The 24,716-nt window shown below is 51.2% G+C and overlaps 9 protein-coding genes across 9 annotated transcripts; 5 read left to right on the forward strand and 4 right to left on the reverse strand.

Moving 5' to 3' along the window:
- Window positions 1–352: 352 nt before the first annotated feature.
- Window positions 353–3,056, forward strand: BO85DRAFT_456604 (GTP-binding protein YchF; the record flags this gene model as incomplete). Its single annotated transcript, XM_025661461.1, has 5 exons — window positions 353–427; window positions 715–1,272; window positions 1,481–2,027; window positions 2,421–2,580; window positions 2,657–3,056. 5 exons carry the CDS (start codon window positions 353–355, stop codon window positions 3,054–3,056), a joined length of 1,740 nt encoding a protein of 579 aa, XP_025518837.1.
- Window positions 3,057–3,295: 239 nt separating this feature from the next.
- Window positions 3,296–6,617, reverse strand: BO85DRAFT_435248 (RIC1 family protein; the record flags this gene model as incomplete). The annotated part of the gene is made up of 6 exons (XM_025658510.1): window positions 3,296–4,024; window positions 4,069–4,544; window positions 4,590–4,857; window positions 4,906–5,032; window positions 5,075–6,300; window positions 6,354–6,617. 6 exons carry the CDS (start codon window positions 6,615–6,617, stop codon window positions 3,296–3,298), a joined length of 3,090 nt encoding a protein of 1,029 aa, XP_025518838.1.
- Window positions 6,618–8,883: 2,266 nt separating this feature from the next.
- tim44 (protein translocase subunit TIM44) lies at window positions 8,884–10,502 on the reverse strand (the record flags this gene model as incomplete). Its single annotated transcript, XM_025657638.1, has 2 exons — window positions 8,884–9,559; window positions 9,616–10,502. The coding sequence occupies 2 exons, from the start codon at window positions 10,500–10,502 to the stop codon at window positions 8,884–8,886; spliced, it is 1,563 nt and encodes a 520-aa protein (XP_025518839.1).
- Window positions 10,503–10,750: 248 nt separating this feature from the next.
- BO85DRAFT_446071 (mitochondrial 37S ribosomal protein uS11m) lies at window positions 10,751–12,048 on the forward strand. Its single transcript, XM_025659414.1, has one exon. The coding sequence runs from the start codon at window positions 10,956–10,958 to the stop codon at window positions 11,661–11,663; it is 708 nt and encodes a 235-aa protein (XP_025518840.1). The 5' UTR covers window positions 10,751–10,955; the 3' UTR covers window positions 11,664–12,048.
- Window positions 12,049–12,201: 153 nt separating this feature from the next.
- Window positions 12,202–16,901, forward strand: BO85DRAFT_390552 (putative VPS9 domain protein). Its single transcript, XM_025656776.1, has 3 exons — window positions 12,202–12,533; window positions 12,595–12,844; window positions 12,902–16,901. Exons 1-3 carry the CDS (start codon window positions 12,456–12,458, stop codon window positions 16,489–16,491), a joined length of 3,918 nt encoding a protein of 1,305 aa, XP_025518841.1. The 5' UTR covers window positions 12,202–12,455; the 3' UTR covers window positions 16,492–16,901.
- A 250-nt stretch (window positions 16,902–17,151) lies between these two features.
- Window positions 17,152–18,648, reverse strand: BO85DRAFT_506446 (uncharacterized protein). Its single transcript, XM_025664371.1, has one exon. The coding sequence runs from the start codon at window positions 18,428–18,430 to the stop codon at window positions 17,402–17,404; it is 1,029 nt and encodes a 342-aa protein (XP_025518842.1). The 5' UTR covers window positions 18,431–18,648; the 3' UTR covers window positions 17,152–17,401.
- Window positions 18,649–19,299: 651 nt separating this feature from the next.
- Window positions 19,300–19,912, forward strand: BO85DRAFT_446073 (uncharacterized protein). The gene is made up of 3 exons (XM_025659415.1): window positions 19,300–19,486; window positions 19,579–19,661; window positions 19,722–19,912. The coding sequence occupies exons 1-3, from the start codon at window positions 19,376–19,378 to the stop codon at window positions 19,774–19,776; spliced, it is 249 nt and encodes an 82-aa protein (XP_025518843.1). The 5' UTR covers window positions 19,300–19,375; the 3' UTR covers window positions 19,777–19,912.
- On the reverse strand, window positions 19,792–22,103 carry BO85DRAFT_446074 (alpha-N-arabinofuranosidase). Its single transcript, XM_025659416.1, has 7 exons — window positions 21,874–22,103; window positions 21,613–21,807; window positions 21,360–21,472; window positions 21,297–21,311; window positions 21,156–21,244; window positions 21,000–21,099; window positions 19,792–20,949 (listed from the first exon to the last, which is right to left on the reverse strand). The coding sequence occupies exons 1-7, from the start codon at window positions 21,978–21,980 to the stop codon at window positions 20,051–20,053; spliced, it is 1,518 nt and encodes a 505-aa protein (XP_025518844.1). The 5' UTR covers window positions 21,981–22,103; the 3' UTR covers window positions 19,792–20,050.
- A 529-nt stretch (window positions 22,104–22,632) lies between these two features.
- Window positions 22,633–24,703, forward strand: BO85DRAFT_466349 (sugar porter family MFS transporter). The gene is made up of 7 exons (XM_025662126.1): window positions 22,633–22,773; window positions 22,828–22,873; window positions 22,932–23,007; window positions 23,055–23,246; window positions 23,302–23,545; window positions 23,594–23,850; window positions 23,912–24,703. The coding sequence occupies exons 1-7, from the start codon at window positions 22,747–22,749 to the stop codon at window positions 24,579–24,581; spliced, it is 1,512 nt and encodes a 503-aa protein (XP_025518845.1). The 5' UTR covers window positions 22,633–22,746; the 3' UTR covers window positions 24,582–24,703.
- The last annotated feature ends 13 nt before the right edge of the window (window positions 24,704–24,716 follow it).

Below are 24,716 nucleotides of genomic sequence, written 5' to 3' on the forward strand. Positions count from 1 at the left end.
AGAGTTACAGCCCGTCATCCTAACTGCCACTCACCTTGACCACTGTAGATATACTTTTTCCATACCTACCTTTTCTATCCATCTATCCATCAATCTTCTGCCCACGGCCAAAGTGGGCGTCGCCATCCTGTCTTCCCTTCCGGGCACCCGTTTTCTTTTCCTTTCTTCGTCTCTCCGCTTTCATCGCTCCGCAGCTGGTCCTGCTTCATCCTTTGCTGCTGCTGCTACTACCTTCCCCTCTTTGCGACTCTCGCTTGTTGCTGCTGCTGCTCCTTCTTCTCCGTCCCCGCCCTTCCTCTTTCTTTCCCGCCGCTCCTACTCGAGCAAGAAGAAGAAAGCATCCAAGTCCAAAATGCCCCCCAAGAAGGCTGTCGTTCAAGAAAAGGTCCTGCTGGGCCGTCCAGGAAACAACCTGAAGAGTGGTATCGTATGTGAGCATTGACCCCACCATACACTATGTGTTTTTTTTCCTTTCCTTTTTTTCTGCCCCTCCCAGCCTCCTCCCTTTTCGTCTTTTTTTTTTTTTCCTTTTTTTTTTTTTTTTTTCCAACGTCCCTCCCTCTCCCTCGCTTGTTTCCTTTCCCCCCTATAAATATCTTCCTTTTCCTTTTCCTTTTTCTTCTTTCTCTTCTCCTTCCTTCTCAACATGCAATCACCACACACAATGTAATTGCCAAAGAAGAGAAATAATAATGTTTATTCTCTCCTCTCTAGGTTGGTCTCGCCAACGTCGGCAAGTCCACGCTCTTCCAGGCTATTACCAAGTCGTCTCTTGGTAACCCTGCCAACTTCCCCTATGCTACCATTGACCCCGAAGAGGCGCGTGTCATTGTCCCCGATGACCGCTTCGACTGGCTGTGCGAGCACTACAAGCCCAAGTCTCAGGTTCCCGCCAACTTGACCGTCTATGATATCGCCGGTCTGACCCGTGGTGCCTCCACCGGTGCCGGTCTCGGTAACGCTTTCTTGTCGCACATCCGTGCCGTCGATGCCATCTTCCAGGTCGTTCGTTGCTTCGATGATGCCGAGATTATCCACGTCGAGGGTGACGTCGACCCCATCCGTGATCTGACCATCATCAGCGAGGAGCTGCGTATCAAGGATATCGAGTTCGTCGAGAAGGCTCTCGAGAGCCTTCAGAAGCAGACCAAGCGTGGTGGTCAGACTCTCGAGATGAAGAAGCTGCGTGAGGAGGAGGCTACCGTTGCCAAGGTGCTCGAGTGGCTCAAGGACGGCAAGGACGTCCGCAAGAACGAGTGGGGTCCCAAGGAGGTACGTTTATTATCATTCTCTTCTATCCTGCGCTGCACCTGCACACCCTTTATGATGAATAAGAGTTTTACTCGAAATAACCCAGCTCGTCGAATGTCTCAAATTTTTTTCCAACGTAGAGGCATCATGAGATTACGTCCCGTCTGATTTGATTATCATTTATTTTGTCATCTGCATCATTGTTTTGGCAACATGCTGATTTGTCTAGGTTGAAACCATCAACCCCCTGATGTTGCTCACTGCCAAGCCGGTTGTCTACCTGGTCAACCTGAGTGAGAAGGACTACATCCGCCAGAAGAACAAGTACCTGCCCAAGGTGTTCGAGTGGATCAAGACCAACTCTCCGGGTGACTCTCTGATCCCCATCTCCGTCTCGTTCGAGGAGCGTTTGACCCGCTTCGAGAGCGATGAGGCTGCTCTGGAGGAGTGCAAGAGCCTGAACACCAAGTCGGCCCTGCCCAAGGTGATTACCACCATGCGTCAGGTGCTGAACCTGGCCAGTTTCTTCACCACCGGTACCGACGAGGTGCGCCAGTGGACCATCCGTAAGGGCATCAAGGCCCCGGCTGCTGCTGGTGTTATCCACACCGACTTTGAGAAGACCTTTATCCAGGCCGTTGTGTACAACTACGCGACTCTGCGTGAGTACGGAGACGAAGCTGCCGTCAAGGCCGCTGGTAAGGTGATGACCAAGGGTAAGGATTACGTTGTGGAGGATGGTGATATTCTGTTGATCAAGGCGGGTGCTGCCCGTGGTTAAACGTGGTTAAGCAGACTATATAGCCTTCAATACCATTATCACTTCAACTTGATGTTTCATGGTAGTAGTCATAACCAGCAACCAGTAATCAATCAAACCGTAATCTATAGCCATACTCTGTAGTTCATACTCTACGTAGTACATATAGCAGACCTGCAGCTAGCTACCCCACCGAACACGTGACATCCCCCGCAACAGATCTGCGTGAAGATTGCGATAGCCTCCGAATTCACAACATACACCACACCACCAGCAAGATGTTTAAGAAGGAGTAAGTCAAACCAGCATACTTATCACTGAATCAGTTCAATCCATCTATCCCACCATACCCCTCTTCCCACTGCATCCCTCACCAACAAATCCTCCTCACCATCACCACCACCACAAGCAATCACTAACAATGATAGTATCCCCCCGAGCAACCGCTCAAAAGTCAAATCCTCCGTGCAGCGCGGCCTCCGCCAACGGTTCCTCGACACATACCCAGGATTCGAACCCTACATTGAAGAAGTCCTACCGAAGAAGGCCCAACTGGATGCCGTGAAGCTGTACGCTCATCCCCCATACCACCCCAGAATCATACACTAACTAACCCATCCCTCCGGGATGATAATGGAATAATAGTCCGGAAAGATCCACCCTCTACACATACGAAAACACCCCTCTGTTCTACCAACCGCTCGACGGCCCGCCCATCCCACACCTGAAACTCATCCACGCCTATCCGGACGCCCTGCCCACGATCCAGATCGACCGGGGAGCTATTCGCTTCGTGTTGTCGGGTGCGGCGCTCATGGCGCCTGGGTTGACGAGTGCTGGGGGCAGATTGCCCGATGTGGAGAATGGGGAGAAGGAGATAGCTGCTGGGGAGGTTGTTGCTGTGAAGGCCGAGGGGAAGGAGACGGTTTGTCTGGTGGGAGTGTTGAAGGTTGGTACCGAGGAGATTAAGAAGGTGGGGAAGGGGGTCGTCTTGGATGAGGGGCATTATCTTGGGGATGGGTTGTGGAGGTATCATCTTGATTAAGTTTTTCGTTTTTCCCCGAGGGGGGATTGGGGAGGGGGTTGGGATGAGATGAGATGAGATGAGATGGAATGGAATGATACCAGTGTGATTGGGGGAATTGGGATTGGGGTTGGGGTTGAGGTGTGGCTATGATATGACTTTTTTATTATTTATGTTTGTATGTGAATGAAAGTAAAAGTGTCTATGTCTTGTCTTCTGTTATTCTTGTATTGTGGTATTATGTACACTTTGTATAAGGTTTAGGCGTGACGGTCTGATTCAGGTCGCGGGGATAATGATGTCGGTGATAGTGATGACCATGATGGCGTGCGGATCGCCAGTCCTAGTCCCTTCACGCTCGTTCCTGATCCGTTCAGTCCCGTCCCTGGTAGATTGCCATCTCGTAGCCCCGCGCGCGTCACGGCCCGTTGCAGCATATCGCCTGATCCGTCGAGCGCGATCAGAAACCGAGCCAGTTCTGCACACAGCTCCCAGTCGTTCTTCCGCGACGCGAGGTACATCAGACGGACGACATAGTCCTCGATAGGCGAGTCGTGGTCGTCGTCTTCGTCCTCGAATGCCTGCAGCACGAGAAGATAGCCTACTGCTGTTTTGAGCGAGTTGAGCTTCAGTGCTTGCTCGAACAGATCCTTCGGCGGAGGAAGGTATGTGAACAGGGTGCGCCAGGACCGGAGTTCGGTTTTGCGCGTGCACTGGACGACAATGTCTAGGTATACGGTGGCGGGTAGGGATGCCTGGAGGAACGATATGACCGTCGGAAGGAGGGGGCTGTGTTTTTGTGATGGGTCGTCGGTCTTGCTGTCCTTGCTGGCGTTGTCGACTTCGTCGTCGAGGACGTGGTGCAGCAGGACTTCTAGGGCGTGCGGGAAGTAGGAGAGGTGGGAGAAATGTTGGCATAACGACAGCGCTGCTGGCATGTCGCCATGTGTCAGGCTATGTTGGAGGAAGTATGGAAGGAACAGGTGTGTCTATACAGTCAGCAAGCAGTCTTGAAGAGCAGGTAAAAACTTACTCGGATGGCAAATTTCAGCACGGAGAACGTGACATCGCGGCGCTGGGTCATCTCTGCCTCCACTCCCAGCACGATGCCCTTATTCAGTAGAACTGACAGAGGGTAAAAGTCTAGCGGTACCTCGAGCGGTTTCGCTACGTCTTCCCGGTGCAGCACATCTTGCACATCGCTCCATGAAAGGAGTTCTTTCCCGCAGAACGTCCACAGCGAGTCCCGTAGCGACAGGTTGCTGTGATACATGTTCAATGCCATTTCGGCTGCCGGACTAGCCGGGACTGACTCGTCCACAGATGGCGCAAAGTTGAAGGACAACTGGTCCCTCATCAGAATGTAGTACTCGACTTCGTGCGATACCACACGCATGTCGTACTTTAGCTCTCCGGTCTCCGACGTCGATGGCTGCAGCAGAACCAAGTTGCCGTCGACCAACAAGAGCACTGATGCGACCTTGACATCCTGTGATGGATCGCCATTACCTACTGCAGTTAGTAAACGTAACCACCCAGAACCAGCACACTTACGCATCTGATCCTCAGGCAAAATCCAGCTGATCGCTCGCACGCGGGTCGGTGCCCGCACGATGCCATGAAAAGCAATCTGACCAACCGGCACCAGGGTTATTCGGGAGTGTGCAGAGTTGATGATATAGTGGTAGAGGATATTATCATAGGTATAGACAAGAAGGGAGTCTTCGCCTGACGGCCCGATGAAGACGACAGGCGAAGGTAGGTATTCTATATGCAAGATTGTGTGGTTGTTCAGGGGACTCTCTCGGGAGTAGAGCCGGAGCTGTGACGATAATTAGTACTTGGTGCACACTCATCTCTGTTGACTCACCTCATAAGATCCATCGTTGTCGATGGCAGCAATCAGAATGTGTCCGTACCAGCACATGCCGCCTCTGACGGCAAACGAATTCTCAACCTTGGAGTCCTCAAACACTCGCCAGCGGCCGCTGTTCACGCTATAGTGTGCAAGTCCACGCCGGCCAGCAATGGCTACGTACCTCCCGTCCTGCGAGACGACGCTGGAGCGAATGGGCCACTGGGAATGCAGATAGGATGGAGGATATTGCGCATGGTGCCAGAGCGAATCCTTACCCGAGATAGTCATGAGATCAGGTAGGTCGTGGCCGCGGTAGAGAATAATCTCCGTCCCGGTTTGCAAGAGACCCCGAGCCAGGTTCGCAGAAGAGTAGCAGCCCGTCAAGGCGCTGCGAGCGGTTTCCAGTATCCACAATCGACGATCATTCTGACCCGTAAGAATAATTTCAGCCCCCCCGCCTATCCAGCAGCCGTGAGAAACCCCAGTCACCCAGTCCTCATCGTTCGACTTGGCAAGAGTCCGATCTGCCGTGAAGCTGGTCCCACCGGGCTTGCCAAACACACTCCATGTCGTCCATCCACGCTCATAGCCTGCAAAGAGGCAATAGCCGTCGGGCGAATAGGACATGAATGACAGATTGCCGGTTGTAGCAAGGGAAGCTGGCAGTTGAAGCCGATGCGAGAGAGGAACATTCCCCATGTAGTCTTTAGCCGTGTATACCAGAATTTCGCCGTTCGCGCAATTGACAGTAAGAAGCGAGAAGCGGGCATTGACCGCAACTTTCATGGCTTTCATACCCTCATCCTCGGGATTGTGGAAGCAATGTCCTTGGAAAAGCTTCTTGGGAGTCTCCGAATCCGTTGTGCCTTCTGGAGTGCGCTGGACGGCATACGCCTGACCTTCGTTGGTAATCCATACTAGCAGATTGATAGCTCGATCATACACCATATCCGTAATAGATGTGCGCTTGGACACACCCAGGATACGGCTCAGAAGCTCAGACTGGGTCTGTGAGCCGTCTGCATCAGGCATCCACCGAATGCACTGAATGGCAGCCGGCTTCACCGTGGCGACGACGAGTTCATTGTCCAACGCAAGGGCTTTCGCAATGCCCGACTCTATCTTGATCGCCATTCTAAAGCGAATGCTGACATCTCGAATCCCAGTGGCCTCTTCCTCGGCTGTTAAGCGCGCAAGCTGCTGACGGCGAGTCGAACTGGTTTGATCGAAGTGGTGTTGATACACACGAGTGGTAGGGCCCACAGCAATCGTATACGTCAAAAGGTATCCATTCAGCGTCTGAGCAACGAGAATGGTCGAATCCGGGTGCATCAGGAGAGCTACATTAGGTCCATAGTTCTCCAGGGAAGAGGCGGACCGAGCAACCGCAGCTACAACAGCGGTGGGCTAACAGCTAGTCAACATGCGCATCTTACAAGTTCTCAAGAATAGGAACCTACTCTAGTCTGCCATATAGCAATTGACGAATCAGTCATCGTCGCAAACATGAACCCGCTCCTGGAAACGCAAAGCCCCGTAATGGGCTCATCCGCCCAGGCCGAGTCCGTCGTCCCCGTCGGTTTGTCGGCTTCATTTTCTCTCAACGACAAGCCCTGCTCCGCAGAGCTCTCGTACTCTATTGAATCACCATCTTCGGAGATCGTAACCGGGATTGCAGGGCCATTGATCGCATAGACCCGGGGAACTCCATTGGGCCAGTACATGGCTCGACACAGGCGCGAGAGTCACGGAGTATATCAACAAGTTCACATCGAGTCATCTTCGTCAGACGCGGAAAACTTAAACCGTCGGAGTCGGGACAGATGCGATCCCGCGAGTACCGACCATATCCACCCAAGAGTCTCACTGACAGCGATGGATGAAGATGACGGTTGGGAACGTTGGATATGGATTGGATCCAGCTCGGGAGCACGGGGTATCACGTGCAGGGAAGCTCCGGTGACAAACAGGCCAAACATCCTGCAAGCCCCCGCATCCAATTTCCCCCCCGCGACGCCCTTTGCTTTGCTCGTGATAAGACATTTCCGTTCTCTGTGATACCCCCTTATACCTCACACAATGGTAAGATTGATTTTTTTGCGCAGCCGATCATTCTGTAGCTTTGATCAGAACCTAATTTCCCTCTCTCTAGGCTCCCACAGAGTCCAAGAAGCGCCTCGCGCTTGCCATCATTGACTTCCTCGGTGCCAGCTTGAAGGATGGCACCCTGACCGCCGACGATGCCGAATCCATCGAGATCGCCCAGTCCTGTATCGCCGATACCTTCAAGGTTGATCCCTCCAACGAGGCTGCTGTGAAGGATGCCGTGGGTGGCCAGTCTTTGGCCAGCATCTACAGTGTCTACGAGAAGCTTCGCAACAAGCCCACCGGCGACTCTGCCAAGTCTGCCGAAAGCCAGAAGCCCGCGGCTGGCGCTCCCACCCCCGAGTCCGATAAGTTGAAGTCCGAGGGTAACGGTGCCATGGCCCGCAAGGACTACACCACCGCTATCGACCTCTACACCCAGGCTCTGGCTATTGCTCCCTCGAACCCCATCTACCTCTCCAACCGGGCTGCTGCCTATTCCGCGGCTGGACAGCACGAGAAGGCGGCCGAGGATGCCGAGCTCGCCACTGCTGTTGACCCCAAGTACTCCAAGGCCTGGAGCCGTCTGGGACTGGCTCGTTTCGACTTGGCTGATTACCACGGTGCTAAGGAGGCCTATGAGAAGGGTATTGAGGCCGAGGGCAACGGTGGTAGTGAGGCCATGAAGCGGGGTCTGGAGACTACTAAGCGCAAGATCGAGGAGGCCAAGCGTAGCACCGAGCCTCCCGCTGATGCTGTTGATGATGCTGCTGGTGCTTCCCGTGGTGGTGGCGGTATGCCTGATCTCTCTTCCCTTGCTAGCATGCTCGGAGGTGGTGGTGGTGGCGGCGGCGGTATGCCCGACCTCAGCTCCATCATGAGCAACCCTATGTTCGCCAGCATGGCCCAGAACCTGATGAGCAACCCTGATATGCTTAACAACCTCATGAGCAACCCCCAGCTGAGACAGATGGCTGAGAACTACGGTCGTGGCGGTGGTATGCCCGACATGTCCTCTTTGATGAGTGACCCCAACATTGCCGATATGTAAGTGACATAACATATCTAGTCTACTGCATTGCAACTAACGTGTATCTTCCAGGGCTCGGAACATGATGGGCGGTGGTGCCGGACGTGGAAACCAGTAAACGGGATATCCTATATGTGTTAGTGTTTCGGAGCTTTATTTGTTCATTTCATCAAAAAACCATTGTCGCGCTCTCGACCTCGTATACGTGCAATGTATGGTCATCTTAATTATTGAAGCGAATAGACACACCGCTATACTTGTCTGACAAATCTGTCTTGTTATGAGGAACATATTTCTTTCGTTTCACAGCTGTATTTACAAAAACTCATGATGATCCACTTCATGTCGCCAGATTCAGGCCACATAACACCTAGACTCGCTTATCAAAACCACCAGAGAGGCCTAACGGCCACTCAACATAAAGGAACAAGACAACAAGCACTGAGCCAATGCAAAGATTTCATCAGAAGAGTGGAGGGTGAGGTTGCAAAGCGAGTAAACACGACTCCCGAAACGCCCGAATGGAAGCACCAGGCCCACTGCGCAGATGTATATATAGGATATACTCTTTAAGCGGACGCCAGTGAAGCTGGATCGGAGTCCAGCAGAGGGTGAGTGAGGATATCACAAAAGTGGGAGAAGGATGGTAAGAAAGGCGCCCAGCGAGATTAATCAAGTTACTATCACAGACGGTTCCATGAAGCGCCAGTTCCGCCTGGTCTCTATTTTAACAAAAATCAATATTGTACAGTCGGATGATATCAAAACAATCGAGAAGAGAATAGAGGCATGTCATAGACCAAAATCAAGCAGGTGTTGTGATCGTTGAGCGTCGAGGTAGGCGAGGGAGGTGTAAGAAGGATGTTTCGAATGGCTTAGATGTAGTCACGAGCGGCCTTCTGCAGCTCGATCAATCTCCAACCCCGGGTCTCCGGGTTGTTGACATCCTCGGGTATCCGTGTCAGACCGATGGCGTAGGTGACCAGCTGTACCTTATCCTCCATGCCGGCAGCCAGCTCGCCCGTCTTCACGTTCTTGTAAACGTGAACCTCCTGGGAGCGGCAAGTCACAACGAACACGGGGATGTCGCCGGGCTCCAGCATGCGGGCGTGGGAAACATCAACGCCACGGACATCGAGGATACGGCCATCCGACTTGAGGCCGGCAGTAGTGTACTGCTGGGCAAGAGCAGCGTAGACATGGAACTGAGCATCGGAGAGCCACAGCTTCAGGGTCTCAACGTCTCCCTTGACGTAGGCGTCAAGCACTTCGGGCAGGATGTATTCACGCATCTCTCTGAGGAAGGCTTCCATCTGGAAGTTGGGGTCCATCTCACGGAATTTCTTGATGACACGAGCGGTCTCGTTCTCGGCGAAGAAACCAGCAACACGGTCGGAAATGCTGCGCGCGGTGCTGATCAAGGGGTTTTCCGACTCCTCGTAGGACTCCTTAAGGGTGAAGAGCTTCTGCATCATAGGGTTGGAGTCCTTAAAGTCGCGCCACGATTCCTTCCAGGCAGAGTCCTTGTGAAGGGTAACGTGGGTTCCGGCACTAGAGCGGATAACTGTTAGAGATCTCCTTCACATAATCTACTGAACATGACTCACTTGGGATCCTCAACCATCGGCTCGACACGGCGACCAGCCTTGAGCTCAGCCTCTTCACGCAGCTTGCGCTGCTTCCGACGCTCCTCCTTCTCGATGTAACCACCGTAGCGAGAGCTGCTACCATCATCGATGGCATTCTTCACACCACCCACGGCACTCTTGTAAGCCTCGGTTTCTCTGACAGGTCTTGTGACCTTCTCAATACCAGAGCCAGTGACGTTGACACCCTTTCTGATACCCTTGACAACAGGAGTGTTCCAGGTCCATGCGGCACTAGTGCCAATGGCCTTTCCGGTGGTCTTGAGGGCAGTCGCAGTCTTGGAGGTGGCGGCTCCAGAGGCGGCTTCATAAGCGGCACGAGCCTTCTTGATGTTCTCGTTCTCGGAGAACTGGTGAGCAGACGAAGCAAGAGCCTTTGTCGACTCATTCCACTCCTTCGAAGCCTTGAACTCCGTCTGGAGAGTCTCTCTGAACACCTGCCAGGGAGACTTGTCACCATGGGGGGGCGGCGGAGGCGCATCCTTCTTTCCTTCCTTCTTCGACTCCCCTTCGCTCTTCTCCTCTTTCTCCTGGTTGGGCTCTTCCGACTGCTTCTCCTGCTTCTCCTGCTTTTCTTGTTGCTCCTGCTTATCCTTCTGCTGCTGCTGTTGCAAGCGAGGGGCGACGACGTGGAAGGATCTGGTCAGAGGGAGAGCAGCGAACGGGGAAACGAGTTGAGAAACGGGACGGTCCGCGCGCTGGCTGTTCAAGAGGGTGTTTCGTGATGTAGCGTAAGAGCAGGACTGAAGCAAAGAGCGCTGGGACACAGCAGCGGTCTTCAGAGTCGGCACCTGAGACCGTAGGGTGGCCGCCCGCGCGGTGACCGACATCCTGGTAGCCGAGATCATGCTATGCGACTATTAAAACAAGAACCGAATTGAAACCAAGGAAAAAGATAAAATCTGCGTGTTCGCCAACCCCGAAGATAAATTGGGAGGACTGAGTTGAGGTTGAGGGTTGAAGGGTGAGGTGGATGAGGAAGAGCGAGGAAGCGATGTCGGCAGCTGGTGTCAGAACGAGCGAGAAGGGAAAAAAGTTGAGATGCTGGACCGCCAAGCCCGTCGAAAATTCGGCCCTTTTCCGCCGCCCTGTCGTTCCGGCCCAGACTTGCGCCGCATCTTCGACTTGGAGCCACCTCCGGCTATTTGCAATCACGACAATTTCCATTGTCTGTCCGGAGTTGATTTTCATCTTGCTCCGCGTTCAATTCCGTTGGCTGGTATAACGGCCACGTTCGGTCCTTTCACCCGCCGCCTAACCGTATCTCCCCGACATCCTCCTCGATTGACGACACCGCAAAGATGAACTCGACATTCGTTACTGCCCTGTCGAGGGCTCTGCCTACCGTTGGCCGCTCGTGTCAGATCCGTGCCCCTGCTTTCCGTCTTACGAGACCCTTTTCATCGACTCCCGCGATCCTCGAAAATGCAAAGGAGAAGACCCGTCAAATCGAGAGAGAGATCTTGAACACCCCTGCGGAGAAGCAACCCGCCCAAGAGAATGCATCCTTCTCTGCGATCACCAAGATGATGCAGGGTGAGAAGGTTCGCTCAAACCAGGGTGTGAGTCGTGACTACTCCCGGATGGCCGAGAGCCTGGAAGCAGAGTTGATCAACCAGCCGTATGCCGATCGGTCTCCTCCTTACCACCTACATGTCTACTGCCACAAGCACAACACCATCATGACATTGACACGGCCGAATGGAGACCCAATGTTGGCTAAGAGCTGCGGTCACCTTGGATTCCGCAAGTCTAAGCGTTCCGGTTACGAAGCCGCCCACCAGCTGGCGTCGCACGTCTTTGGCCAGATACAAGAAAGGGGCTTTTTATTGGAAATCAAGCGCTTGGAAATTATCTTCCGTGATTTCGGACAAGGCCGTGAGGCTGTCACCAAGGTCTTGCTCGGTAACGAAGGAAGGAACATCCGCGGCTTGGTTTGTCGGGTGACGGACTCCACCAGACTCAAGTTTGGTGGTTCGAGAAGCCCCAGGGTTCGCCGTCTTGGTTAAGGGGGTGCATTTTGTTGACGAAGTTTGTTATGTCGTTCTGACGCGGGTAGAAGTGTTTTGCTAGAACGTCTGAGACAAGAACACGGGCATGCTTTCATGATACCTGATGATGGGATGGGATTGATCAGAGATGCCCCGGAATAGGTTCTTCTCAGTCCAACCATATGGCGACCCTACACTGTATCAACTGAACCGTTCTTGTTGGGTGGCAATAGTTCGGGCAATGGTTCAGGGTTCAGGGTCCAGCTCCTTTTCTCTATTTGTATACTAGCCAGCCTGTTCCCGGCATATATGGGATTTATTATTTTTAGGATGCGAGTTTCTACGGGTGCAATGTATATCAATTCAAAGTTTCTCCTAGCAAGAATGTTATGAATGAAGGCGTGTAGTTGGGCAGTTTGTCTTGGAAATCTCCATAAAAGCGAGGCAGGCTGAGATCTAGGCCGACCCAAAGGGGGATAGCGCGAGGAGCTCCCAGGACTGCCACTCCGAAAGCTGTTGGCTGAGATCCCCCCTCTTGTCCTCAACAACTCCCTCACTCTCACTCGTCGTTCAGCTTATGCTTCTAGCCTGTCCATCGTGCTGTTGACTTCTGTCTCTTCCGACTGGTTCTTTGCGCTTTCTTCCTAAGCTCTTTCGTTGAGACTGCACTGTATCCGATTACCTGCGGGCGCATGCGCCGGAGCTGCTCCTCTGCGACGATCGAGCAGCGGATCCCCCCTTCGAGACCGGTCTAGACGGCTTCATGAGTGCCTGTGATTCTGTGTTGGGCCGTCGTCCAAGACCGTTTGGATGCACCCTCTAAATCCCTTTCTCCGTGCCTTCTTCCGAAGCACAGTTCCGGGGCAGTGTATACCCACCGAGAATCATGTATGTCCCGCCAACTCTATCGGCTCCGGTCTGAGCCCAGCTTCTGACATGCCCACTTTAGGTCCTCCTAGTACCTGTCACGGAATCGCTGGTCGGCTCGCGCGACCGCGAGTCATCCCTCTACTACTCCGATCTCGTCGTATCCGAAGAATTCTTGGGAAGCCATACCTTGCGAATACCAGTGTCCACCGGGGCCGGCGGGGGAAAGGATGACTCAAATATACGAGATAGCCGGGGCAAAGCCAAACAAGTGACGACGGTCAATGGGCGCACGGTTATCATCAAGGAGAACTCGGTGTACAGTAACAAAGGTGGGAAAGCGTCCGGCTAGTCTCCTGAGTGGCACATGCGCTGACCCTTGTATTTAGGCTTCAAGTCCCTGAGCCAAGCCCAGCTGTTATCCGATGCGCTGTACTACAACAACAGCAACGATTCTCAACCATGGCTGATCTACTACATCTCACGGCCGTTGATCGGCTCATTCGATCCCGGAAAGATCGTCACTGCTGTAGTGCCGGGCATGCTACCAAAGCGCGATATCATAGGCAACGGCATGAAGTCTAGCGAGTCCGTTTCGTCACCACCGAAGAAGGAGATAAAGACATTTGGAGAACTCCTCGCGCACTTCCCGATGATTGCCCGACAGATGCAACCTGGATTGGAGAGATTGTTCAAGGAATTTGGAAAGGAGCTGGGGAAACCGTTGCCACCTCCGCCGTCTCGTTCGCCCCTCATATTCGACGAATACGAACGGAAGCAGAACAACAATGAGATAACCGCCGATGAATCTGCTTCTATCCGTAGTTCAGCTTCTCGCAGTAGGGAGGGCCTGCCCTTCAACTCCGAAGAGTACTTCGAGGATGACGAGGATCTGATGCGTCGAAGTCTGGAGACAGCTGTTACTGCCGCAATTGACTTGTTTCGTTTAGTGGATAAGCAGCAGTTGTCTTTCCTAGGTGCCACCACCGATCTAACGGGACCGTTGGTGGAAAGGCTTATCGAGCGCTACGTCGCTGAGCAGGTGCATGAATCTCTTCTCTTCCCTCGTCTTTGCAGTTTCCGCCAGCCAGAAGACGCAGAGCTAGACTCTAGGATTCGTTACATGGAAAACATCGACATCTCGCAAGTGGGCATAGTTGTCGATGGTGGACGAGAGGGTAAGCGGGAGTTGTTACAGCGCATCGGGAGAGCAGTGGAAGAGTTCCGCAAAATGCTAGACGCCAAGTGCCCCCATGACATGTTGAGCACTCTACTTCAGACAATCAAACTTCTGTCTTATCCAGGGAATTACGACAGAGCGGGGTCTCTTGCATCGGAAAAGCAATACGCGCCGGTAACAATCAACGCTGATATTCTGGTTTCATTGCTGCTGGTTGTGGTCATCAGATCCCAAGTGAAGAACCTGCAAGCGAGGCTGATGTACATGCAACATTTCATATACATCGACGATGTTGACAGTGGTGAAATGGGCTATGCGCTGAGCACTCTCGAAGCTGTCCTTACCTACCTGGTGACTGATTCCGCGGGTCTCCGGCGAGCCAGTATTCGAAACAGGCGCTTATGGAATGCAACTAAAGGCGGACGTGTCGTGGACATGAAGGCCATATTAGAGCCAAATGGCGATCAGGAGTCGCTAGACGAAGTCCCATGTGAGCCCGAAGAAAGAACTGTTGCGTTTCGGACGCATGACGAGGATAATCTTTGTCAAAGTCCACATGAGCCCTTGCTTTTGCAAGATGCACCGTTCGAAATGAGTGTTCCTAGTGGGACAGCGCATGATGAGGAACCCTCCGAGCCACCTCCCCTTTCTCATGTGTTTCCTTTCCAGACGTGGACGAACACGGCCCCTCCGAAAGAGATCCGACGCCCTGTGAAGAAGGTTTCCATGGACGTCCGCAGCCTGTCTGAATCATCTGGGATATCTTTGGCTTCCCGAACAACGGGAATGGGCTCAATTTCAAGCGCGATTGAGGGGGACAGTTCAATTGAGACATTGACGAAAACGCAAGATCCTGCAGGCGACTCGATTCCGATGATGGCCGTAGAAAGCCGCCAGCCAGACGCATTGAAATACCTGCTGAGCCTTCAAGATTACTATCCGCTGGCGGATATTCTCGAGGACACAAATACAAATGGAACCACATTACTTAGTGCTGCTGTTCAGCTTGCTCATGTCGAATTGGTGGACATTCTATTGAACTTCCTATTCAGTTCAACGGATAAGCACACCATTGCATCGTACCTACAAAAGTCAGACATGCATGGGCGTACGGTTGCACACTACCTCTTCAGCACGCCATCGGTAATGCATAGGTTGGAGGGACTGCTGCCGTGGTGTCAACGCGACAAGCATGGACAGACGCCACTGTTCGCTCTATGCAGGTCTTACGATCACCCGGACTACAACTCAATGGTGAAAGAAGCACTCACGGCCGCCCAACTTGCCCAAGGTGATGGCAAGCCCTTGCGCCTCGATAATCATGTTGACTCTAGAGGCAATACATTGTTGCATATCGTTAGCGATCCGGAAATTACCATCCGCCTCTTGCAAGAATGTGACTGTGATCCAAATGCAACGAATGATAAAAGGTTCACTCCTCTCATGATGGCCAGCAAGTACGGCCGCATCGATCAGGTCAGGATCCTTTTCATGGACCCCAGAGTTGATGTTCACCTGAAAGAAAGCCGTGGTTTGACTGCTGTCGAACTTGCTAAGGATGATGAAGTGCGCAATCGCATTGACGATCTCATCCTTCTCTCCAACCCTTCATCAGCCTACGACGAGCAGTCTGGTCGTGTCACGACGGTGGTGCGCTCATACTTTGTTGAGGATGCGACAGTCCGCTTTGTTCTCAAGTCCGGTGCCCCGAATCCAACCATTAACTCAGCAGAGTCCCGTCCTGCGTCAGGGACAACATTCACAGTTACCACATGCCGTCGCACGTTTTCTGACTTCGAGAACCTTGCAAAGTGCCTGTCCATCGAGCATCCGGCTTCCTATATGCCGTCTCTGTCCGACTTCCGTAGCCCTTTCCAGATTCATTCCAAACCGTCCCGCTCTGTGCTCCATGACATGCAAGAGAAGCTCGACAGGTTCCTCAAGGTCTTGCTCACGCATCCAACTTTCGCCACTCACGAGATGCTGTGGGAGTTCTTTCTGGTTCCCGAACTGCAACCCGAGATGATGGCAGACCGCTCGCAGCGCAAAGCCCAGGTTCTCACGGAGTCCATCAACGACGACTACGAACCCGTCACACCCGAAGGCATGCGCGAGACAGAGCAATTCGTCTCTCACGCCCAGGACATGGTTCGCGCCGTCCACGTCAACACTCGCAGTCTGCTTCGTCGCGGCCACGCTCTCCAAAACTCTGCATCCGACATTGCAGACGCCGTGGCCCTCTGTGCCTCCGTTGTCTCCACCCTCAAGGAACCGACCAACGCGCTACCAGCCTCCTATGTCGACGCGTTCACCCGCTATGCAACCCATCTCTCCACTTCATCTTCCGACTCTTCTCCTCTCCTTCAATTCCTCACGGCCCTGACCTCAATCGACAACACCACAACCGCCATCCTAGCATCCCTCTCTCGTCCCATTTCCCTCATAAACAACCTATCCTCCACAAACAGAAACCTCTCCCGCAACCGCTCATCCCTCGTATCCTCTTCCCTTCCCCGGAAATTCAACATCAATTTCCCGGGCCTCGAAGAATCCCGCCAAAAGTCCGTCCGCGACCTCGAAACCAAGATCCAGGACTCCGAACTCCAGATCGCCCGTCTCTCCCGCGAAATCACCTGGAACAAGGACGTGGTTGTCGGCGAACTAGCAGGCTGGACCACCTGGCGCGAGAAAGTCGGACGAGATGCCATCCGCTCCTTCGTCCGAGCAACCTTAGTCCGAGAACGCGAACGAGGGAAGCGCCTAGAGCGCTGTTTGCGTGGAGTGCGCGAGATGCGATAGATCTGTTTACTTTCATTCATTTATCCATTCACCCTGTTGTATCATCCTATTATTATTATCTACAAATCATGCATGTACGGCGGTGCGGTGTATTTGCTTTTTTTCTTCCCCCTTCATCTGAGTGCGTTTCGCTTTTCACTTTCTTCACCTGGTAATCTTTCATTCTTCTGGTCCTGTTATAAATGGCAAGCTCTGTAGACTTATTATTGATTGATTGATTGACTGATTGATTGACCGGTGTTGTGTGCTGTGTTGCCATTTATGATCTTGGTCTGCTTTGACGTTGTGTTGTGTTGGTTGGTCTGGTCGCTTGTCACTCGGCTTGTGATGCGTCTAGAGGACTGCTTAGCTGCGTTGTTAACCTAACCTATATTCATATATTACTAATATAAATCCGACGATGTGATGATATGAGTGGTCTTATTTTGTAGGAGAGTGGTGGTTTGCTCATGGATTAGTGTCGGGTTGATTTTACCTGTTTGTGGGATTTGAACTAGGATTGTATAGATAGCTTAGGTGTAAAGATCGCTCAGCAGAGGGTAGCTGGTGTGTTGCTTGCTGTGTTAGAGAAGCTGTCTCATTCCTTTGCTGAGCCTTGGCTTTTCCTATAATTAGATTTCGCGGACTTCGGATTAGAACGATGGGAAATGGTCCTATTTCGACAACTTTTGTCTATTGAGGTGCATGGCCTTCTTTTAGTTCAGTCCTGGGAAGGACATTCGTAAGCTAAAAGGACTTGTACATGTGTTCACGGTGAGAAAAAATTAGCTATAGCGACAGAAAGGAAAAGGAAAAAAAGAAGACGAAAAATCCCTGACTTCCAATTCCAGCTTGGAAAAACAACTTCAAGTCGGATGTGACTAGACCAAACACGTACCCAACAAGCACACCATCCAATAGTCCTGTAAAATCAAAAGGAGAAAAGAGGCGACATTGTTCTTTGGATTGCTGGAAGTTTAAACAAGCTGTTACCACCAGCGGAGTCACGCTTGCTGTTCGACGGGACATTACCGTCCTCATGTTCGACGTTCAAAAAAGTCCGCTCCAGGCCGTAGGCTGGGTCTGTGTGGTGTATCATCGGCTTCACCGAGAATGCCCTCAAGGGTGATGGTACGACAACGATTGATCTGGCCTTCGAGCCATGACGTTCGTGGCGGGAACGTTTCAACGCGCTGGCTGGACGTCCCGGTATTGCGTTCAACTCAGTTGTAGTGCCTGCATCTCCCAGAGTAGAGCTGGGTGAGTCGAGCGTAATGGTAGAGACGCTTCTGCTAGTGTGATAAACTCTCGTCACGGAGGGACCGTCTTGTTCAATGAGATAGGTCGGAGATGGCGAGCGACTCCTACTGAACATCAAAGTCTCTCGGCTTATCTGCTTGCTGCTCGTCGCAGTCATTTTGTGGCCTTCTTCGATCAAGGAGAGAGCAGAGTATCCGGAGTTTGCATAATCTTTCTTTTCACGTTTGTGTCGCTCCCAGCTTCTTTTAGCCTTTTTGATGGATAAGATAGCCAAGAAAGTCAGAGCCATTACTGTAACGGCCGTAAATATGCATGCGGCAGCAATGGAGCTTTTCTGGTAACTCCAATGCGGTATCCAATTCCGATTCATAAACTCTGGTCTCCGAAGGTCTGCACGTAGGTTCGCCTGAGATACCCCAATCTGTGCTGTACCGTCCCTAATTGTAGCCAGTTCCTGCGAAGAGGTGTTTGAGCGAGTTGCAAGCTGGGAGTCTCTGGCAAAATCAAGACCATCAAGAACAGTGTCTAGCCGGTGTTTGACGACCTCACTTTTCTTGTTCCACAAGTGTATGCCCCTATAGCCTCTGTTTAGCGAGTTATAAGTGCTTTCCAGTATCCCGGCAGATGTTCGTGACTGCTGCCCCACAGCCCTTCTGGATGTGGTAGTGGCCCTTGAAGGCACAATAGAAGCTAACAGCATCAGGAACGCGGGGCTGTGAAGCAAACAGCTGTGTAGCTTGCCGGTTTTCTTTCGGTGCAGGCAAGAAAGTCTAAGAATGGGATGCGTGGTGTGTATAAAGATCGAAGGTGCAATACAACTGTTCGATGACGGTAGCTTGTATATTGATAATCGCTGGCATTAGAGCAAATGCGTCGAGTCAGTAGCATGTCAGGAACGTTTTAAAGTGTCAAAGAATAAGTAATCTGTCCGTTGCAGCACGGCTTGAATGATATCGGCGAATAACAGAGGCAACTGCTCTGAAAATCACGGCTGGGTTGTGGTTTCCTAGATTCAAGTTTGAATGTGGAACTAAGGTTAGTTAGCATAGTAGCGCCTGAAAAGAGTATTTCTCCATTAGTGGTACGAGCACTAGTGAGCTTCTTATTCAGTTTCCAAAATTCATAGTATGTACTATATCATTCAAACATCAGGTGAAAGTCGGGTGAACAATGAGTATAGATCGATATATATATAGTTGGCGATATACTGTGCTTTTGAGGCAGCGAGTATGTACATCATACTACAAGAGAGCTGCCAGGAACCTATACAAGTTCCTGACACACAGAGATACTAAATTTCAATAGTAAACCTGATGACATGACCCTCGATGGAGGAATCAACTCAAAAGTGAAGCCATCAACAAATTCCAGGAAAATTGAAGAAGTATAGATATCGCATGTGACATGCCGCCCTCCCAATCGCGCTAGTCCCGAAACAGATCGACGTCATCAGCACCGCCACACCCCAGCCCCATCCAGCGGCATGATGTCATCGCCAGGGTCCCAATGTAACTAAAAGTATATTTAAGTAATGAAGGGTGCCTGTCAGGCTTATCTTCCATTTTCAAACCCTACTTACTTTTTCTATCTTACAAAAGAATCAAGAAACTCTCTCGACTTCGCAGATACTGAGCAAACTCTAACCATGCCTCTCGTCGTTCCCGGAATCAACAACACCTCTGGTGGTGCCAGCCAAGAGGAGTGGCTCAACAAGCTGGCGGGGAAGAAACTCACTGAGTCGTCGAGTGATGTGACTGTATGACTCTCTTCCTTCTCCTTGAGCTAAATGTTGCTGTATCTTGTGTGTGGGGGACATTTTGACTGATGCTAACTTATCGTGTAATATAGTCATTTGCGAAGAAGGACCTCCCCCAGCAACACCGTGTGCTCAAACCTGGTGATGCTATGACAATGGATATGAGGCCAGAGCGGTTAGTTTGCCCCTGTTGTTATATGTATACTGTCCAAATGCTGATGGATGTGTGTCTTAGGATGAACATCCACTTGGGTGACGATGGCACTGTTCATAATGTGACCTTTGGTTAGAGGGTGATACTTGATGTCTGGATTACGACTTATAAAGATGTGATGTGACTTGTTACGATATTATTATTATGGGACGATCTTTTATGTACTATTCTGAGAGGGATGTATTGAAATAATGTTGTTCTTTATAGTGTGATATTCTGTCATCTGCTTAGTGATGTAGTCGTCCATTCCACCGAAGCATCACCATACTGTAATATGAACCGAAGAACGTTATATGATTCTCTCAGACTGCACGGTGTAACCTATCACTTTAGTAAACTTCAATAGCCATTTACTCCAGCTTCCATCGCAGCAACGTCAATGAATGTTTCGGGAACACAAATTGTCCCTTCGCCTCCCCTGTACTCTCGGTCACAACAACCTCCTCTTTGCCATTCATATTACAAGCCTGGACACTCTCTCCAGTAACAGTAAAGATTGAGATCGGCCCAGACGGCCCATCAATGTTGCTCGTAATATCCTTTTCCTCGTGGATATTGACCACCGCAACATTCACATACCCATCCTCACCGAGGGTAGCGCTAACATCCAACCAAGGCGTATCTTTGACTCCGCGCACCCATTTGGGAGAAGTCTCCCCTTCATATGAAGCACAAGATAGATGCACACTGATAGTCCATCCCCGCATATACTTCGAGAATAGGTACAAAGGCCAATAAGTTGTCTGCTTAGTGATGCCATCCTTGCTTGTCATGAGTGGGGAGATGACATTGACGCTCTGCGCGATGCATGCCATGCCCAGGTCTTTGCTTTTCCTGACAAACACATTCAAGTAAACGGCAACGGCTAATGCATCGGAGAGTGTGTAGGACTCTTCTGCACCCTTGCTGCCCTCTGCGCGAATGGGATCCCAGACGTTCCATTCGTCGAAGCAGATGGTGGGTCGGTGTTGATCGGGTGGAACTCCGTTCTCGATTCGGGCGAGATCGATCAGAGATGAGGTGATTTCGATGGCTCGCTCTGCAGCTAGTGGAGCGGTAACGTTGGGGAGATGGGAGGGAGAGCTTGTGTAGAGATGGATGCTGTGCATGTCGATGAGAGGTACGGTGCTGGTAGAAAGAGGGGAGTGTGCTGGAAGCAGGCATTGCTTAAGGGTGTAGTAGTCCCATGAAGCTGTGCCGTCTTGTCCACAGAGGACCAAGATCAAGCTGGGATCAAGGAGCTTCAAGGCTATTGACCGTATCAGTAGGTGTTTATGAGAAGAGCAACGGATGGCTTACCCTTGGCCCATTGATAGGCTTTATGAGCATATGCTTCCTTGGTCATCTGTTCGACCTGCCAGGGACCCCAAGTCTCGTTGCCCAGGGCCCAGTATTTGACCTGGAGCATAAATGAGTACATAGGAAGCCTGAGGAATAGGGCATTCGGGATCATACATTGTATGGCTCCTCGCGACCATTCTTCCGCCGAAGATTAGCATAGTATGTATCTTTAGTACCGTTACAGTACTCGACCCACGCCAGCGCTATATCAAAGCCCATTAGTGATGTGCCTTGTATGAAGTTAGGATAAGTTACCTTCGTCAAGAGTACCTGGCCATACGTCAGCGCTTGTGCTTTAAGTAGGACGGATCACATTACCAGTTCCAAAGTTCAGGCAGAAGTAGGGCTCAGTGCCCAGGACTTCGCACCATTTCAGGAATTCATCAGTGCCGAACTGGTTGGTTTCTGTTCCCAACCATGCCAGCTCAGGTCTATAGAAGCAGTGAGGTTAGCCTTACAATATCTGTAGGAACGGAAAGAAATATTTACTATCCCAGAAGGGATTTAAAATCAACGAAGGTAAAGCGCATGTACGAGACATGTGGAAGGCTAAATGATCATGTGGACATACCTAGCAGGCCGTTTCTCCTTCGGCCCAACCCCATCGATCCAATGATATGTCGCCATGAAGTTCCCACCGGGGTAACGGACAACAGGGATGTTGAGCTCCTTCAGAGCTTCGAGGACATCCTTTCTGAAACCATTCTCGTCTGACAGTGGATTGCCCGGATCATAGATGCCCCCATAAATGCATCTGCCCATGTGCCTGATAATACGTGAGCTCACTGCTTGAATGCCCACAAGGCAGATGAGCTTTGACCAGTGGACCTACTCTGTAAACCCCGCGTAAATATTCGGATTGATCTTGGAAAGACGCCTCTCTGGGTGGATGGAAATACTAGGCGCATCCTGGTCACTAAGCTTGGTGAAGGTGGTCATGGCGCGAATGATTTGACAAGGTTCCAAGTAGGGTAAGTAATAACCTAATCTGAATTGGTATAGAGAAAATCAAGACGGTAAACTCTACCAGAGAGGATTTGTCGAAAGCCAGTACGATGGCAGACTAGCAACAGATATTAATGTGCGGGAGCTATTACCTGGAGTCCCGCATAAATCGGGGAAATCCCCTGCGGGGTGATTCCAGACCCGCGACTGACTCTCGTGTGCACCACGCGATGATGGTCTGTTAGGGCGTCGGGAGTGGATGAGATGCATGGAGCTCTTACGCCGTTGGCTTGGGGATCAAGCCGAGGCAACGCCACGGCAATATTCCATCAATCAGCACGCTTGTCAGACGGGAATCTTTTCTTGGTCCAGAAACCGTGCATACTGATACCATTCCCGTATCGACAAAGCGTTACTTGGCTTGACCAGGGTAGTCGTTAGCGATAGGTCACGCATGGCATGTTATTCAGTGGCTTCGGTTGCGTTGGATCCTGAGATCCCTAAAACATGATCACAAATGGCGTCCTCGCCGACAGCCTCGTTTAATTATCAATTAACCGAGATGCTCATATTCTTTACAGTGAGGTATGAGGTTAATACGGCCCATAGAATGGCTATACACGTGGAATGCGCGGCTCAATCCCCAGATGTTCTTAAATGGCCGAGGGTCCTGTACCCCAGATTTGGTCTCCGCATTTCTGTCATTTAGCTCAGCTTAGTGATCTGAGACACTAAAGCTTTAGGAGCGCTTTCTCCCATCATGCGTCTCTCCCCAGCATGGTATCAAGTCAGTCAACCTTCTAATCACCTGCTAAGAAGTATGGGCTAACTGAGTTTCCAGTTTCTAGTAGGCGTTTTCGCCTCGCTGGGTTCATTCTTGTATGGATGTGTGTATACTCTTCCTCCTTGCTGTGGATCCACGGGGCCTAACACTAGTCTCCGCAGACGATCTAGGTGTGATCGCTGAAGTCATCGCCTGCGGGTCGTTCATATCCAGATTCAATTTGAATGACACTCAATCGTAAGTCGCTAGTTCCTGGCATGTTGAAGCGTTCTGACATCCCGCAGTGGACTCGTGGTGTCCATGTTCACTGCAGGTGCTTTCTTTGGTGCAGCGTTTGCAGGCCCTAGTGGTGACAAGCTAGGCCGACGATGGACCATTACTGTCGGTTGTGTTCTCTTCTGCCTCGGAGGTGGTCTTCAGACTGGAGCACGAACTGTTGCCTTCCTCTATAGCGGAAGGTTCTTTGCCGGCCTGGGGTATGCTACTCTATACTCAGCGACCGGTCAATATCATGGGCTAATCTGTTTGCAGGGTCGGTTTCCTTACTATGATTATCCCTCTGTACCAGGCTGAGATCTGCCATCCGGACATTCGTGGTCGTGTTACTGCTCTGCAGCAATTCATGCTAGGAGTTGGGTCTTTATGTGCTGCCTGGATCTCATATGGCACATATATCGGATTTTCCGAAACCAATGACACACAATGGCAGCTACCCCTTGGACTGCAGATTGCACCAGCTGTCTTCCTGGGACTTTTGATCATGCTTTTCCCTGAGGTACGCAATGTCTCATCATTATCCTGCATTCATGCTGATGAATAGTAGTCTCCCCGGTGGCTCATTGACCACGGTCAGCACGAGAAAGGCCTGAAGACATTGGCAATGCTTCATGCCCACGGCAACGAAGAGGACCCTTGGGTTCGTGCGGAATTCAACCAGATCCAAGAAAGCATTGTCTATGAGCATGAGCACGAAGCCAAGTCCTACAAGGAACTTTTTACATCACGATCATCCTTTCGTCGCCTGTTTCTTTGTTGCGCATTGCAAGCATCTGTACAGATGACTGGTGTGTCTGCAATTCAGTAAGTACTCTCTTGAAGCTCAAATAATTATAATTCCACAGGCTCACCATTCATCTGATAGGTACTACTCCGTAACCATCTATGGTCAGATTGGTATTAGCGGCGACAAAACGCTACAATACCAGGCTATCAACTCCATCATTGCCCTTGTAGCTCAGTTCCTCTGCATTCTCTTCATCGATCGAGTCGGTCGCCGCTGGACTCTGATCTGGGGTAACCTAGGGAACATGGTAACATTCATCGTTGCCTGCATCTTGTTAGCGCAGTTCCCCCCAGAAAGTCACAACACCGGAGCCCACTGGGGCTTCATTATCATGACTTGGCTATACAACTTCTCGTTCTCGTGCACCTGTGGCCCTCTCTCCTGGATCATCCCGGCAGAGGTATTCGACACCCGAACGCGGTCGAAGGGCGTTTCGTTGGCTACTATGACCTCGTATGCATTCAACACGATGATTGGACAGGTGACGCCCATTGCCATGGAGAGTGTGCGCTATCGATACTACTTCCTCTTCATCATCTGCAACTTCACGAATGCGGTGTTCTTCTGGCTCTTGCTTCCCGAGACGAAGAAATTGCCGCTGGAAGAGATGAACTATCTGTTCTCGAATTCTCCGTGGATTGTGGCGGGAAAGCGTAAGGAGGATTATGTTCCTCATGATTTACAGCGGAGGCTTGAGGAGGAGGCGGAGAAAAGAGAGGTCTTCGCCACTCACAATGAGGTGAGTTGAGCACTGGGAAAGAATTTAAGGTCAGCCCGTTATGTGTTCTATGTTTTGATCAGAGGGTTGAGTAAGGAGAGTATGTTCTTACTGGCTCCAAATTATGATGATTGCACAGATAGCAATTATGTAACTCGCACTGAC

Source organism: Aspergillus piperis (genome assembly GCF_003184755.1).
Source record: "Aspergillus piperis CBS 112811 unplaced genomic scaffold BO85scaffold_3, whole genome shotgun sequence".
NCBI lineage: Eukaryota > Fungi > Ascomycota > Eurotiomycetes > Eurotiales > Aspergillaceae > Aspergillus > Aspergillus piperis.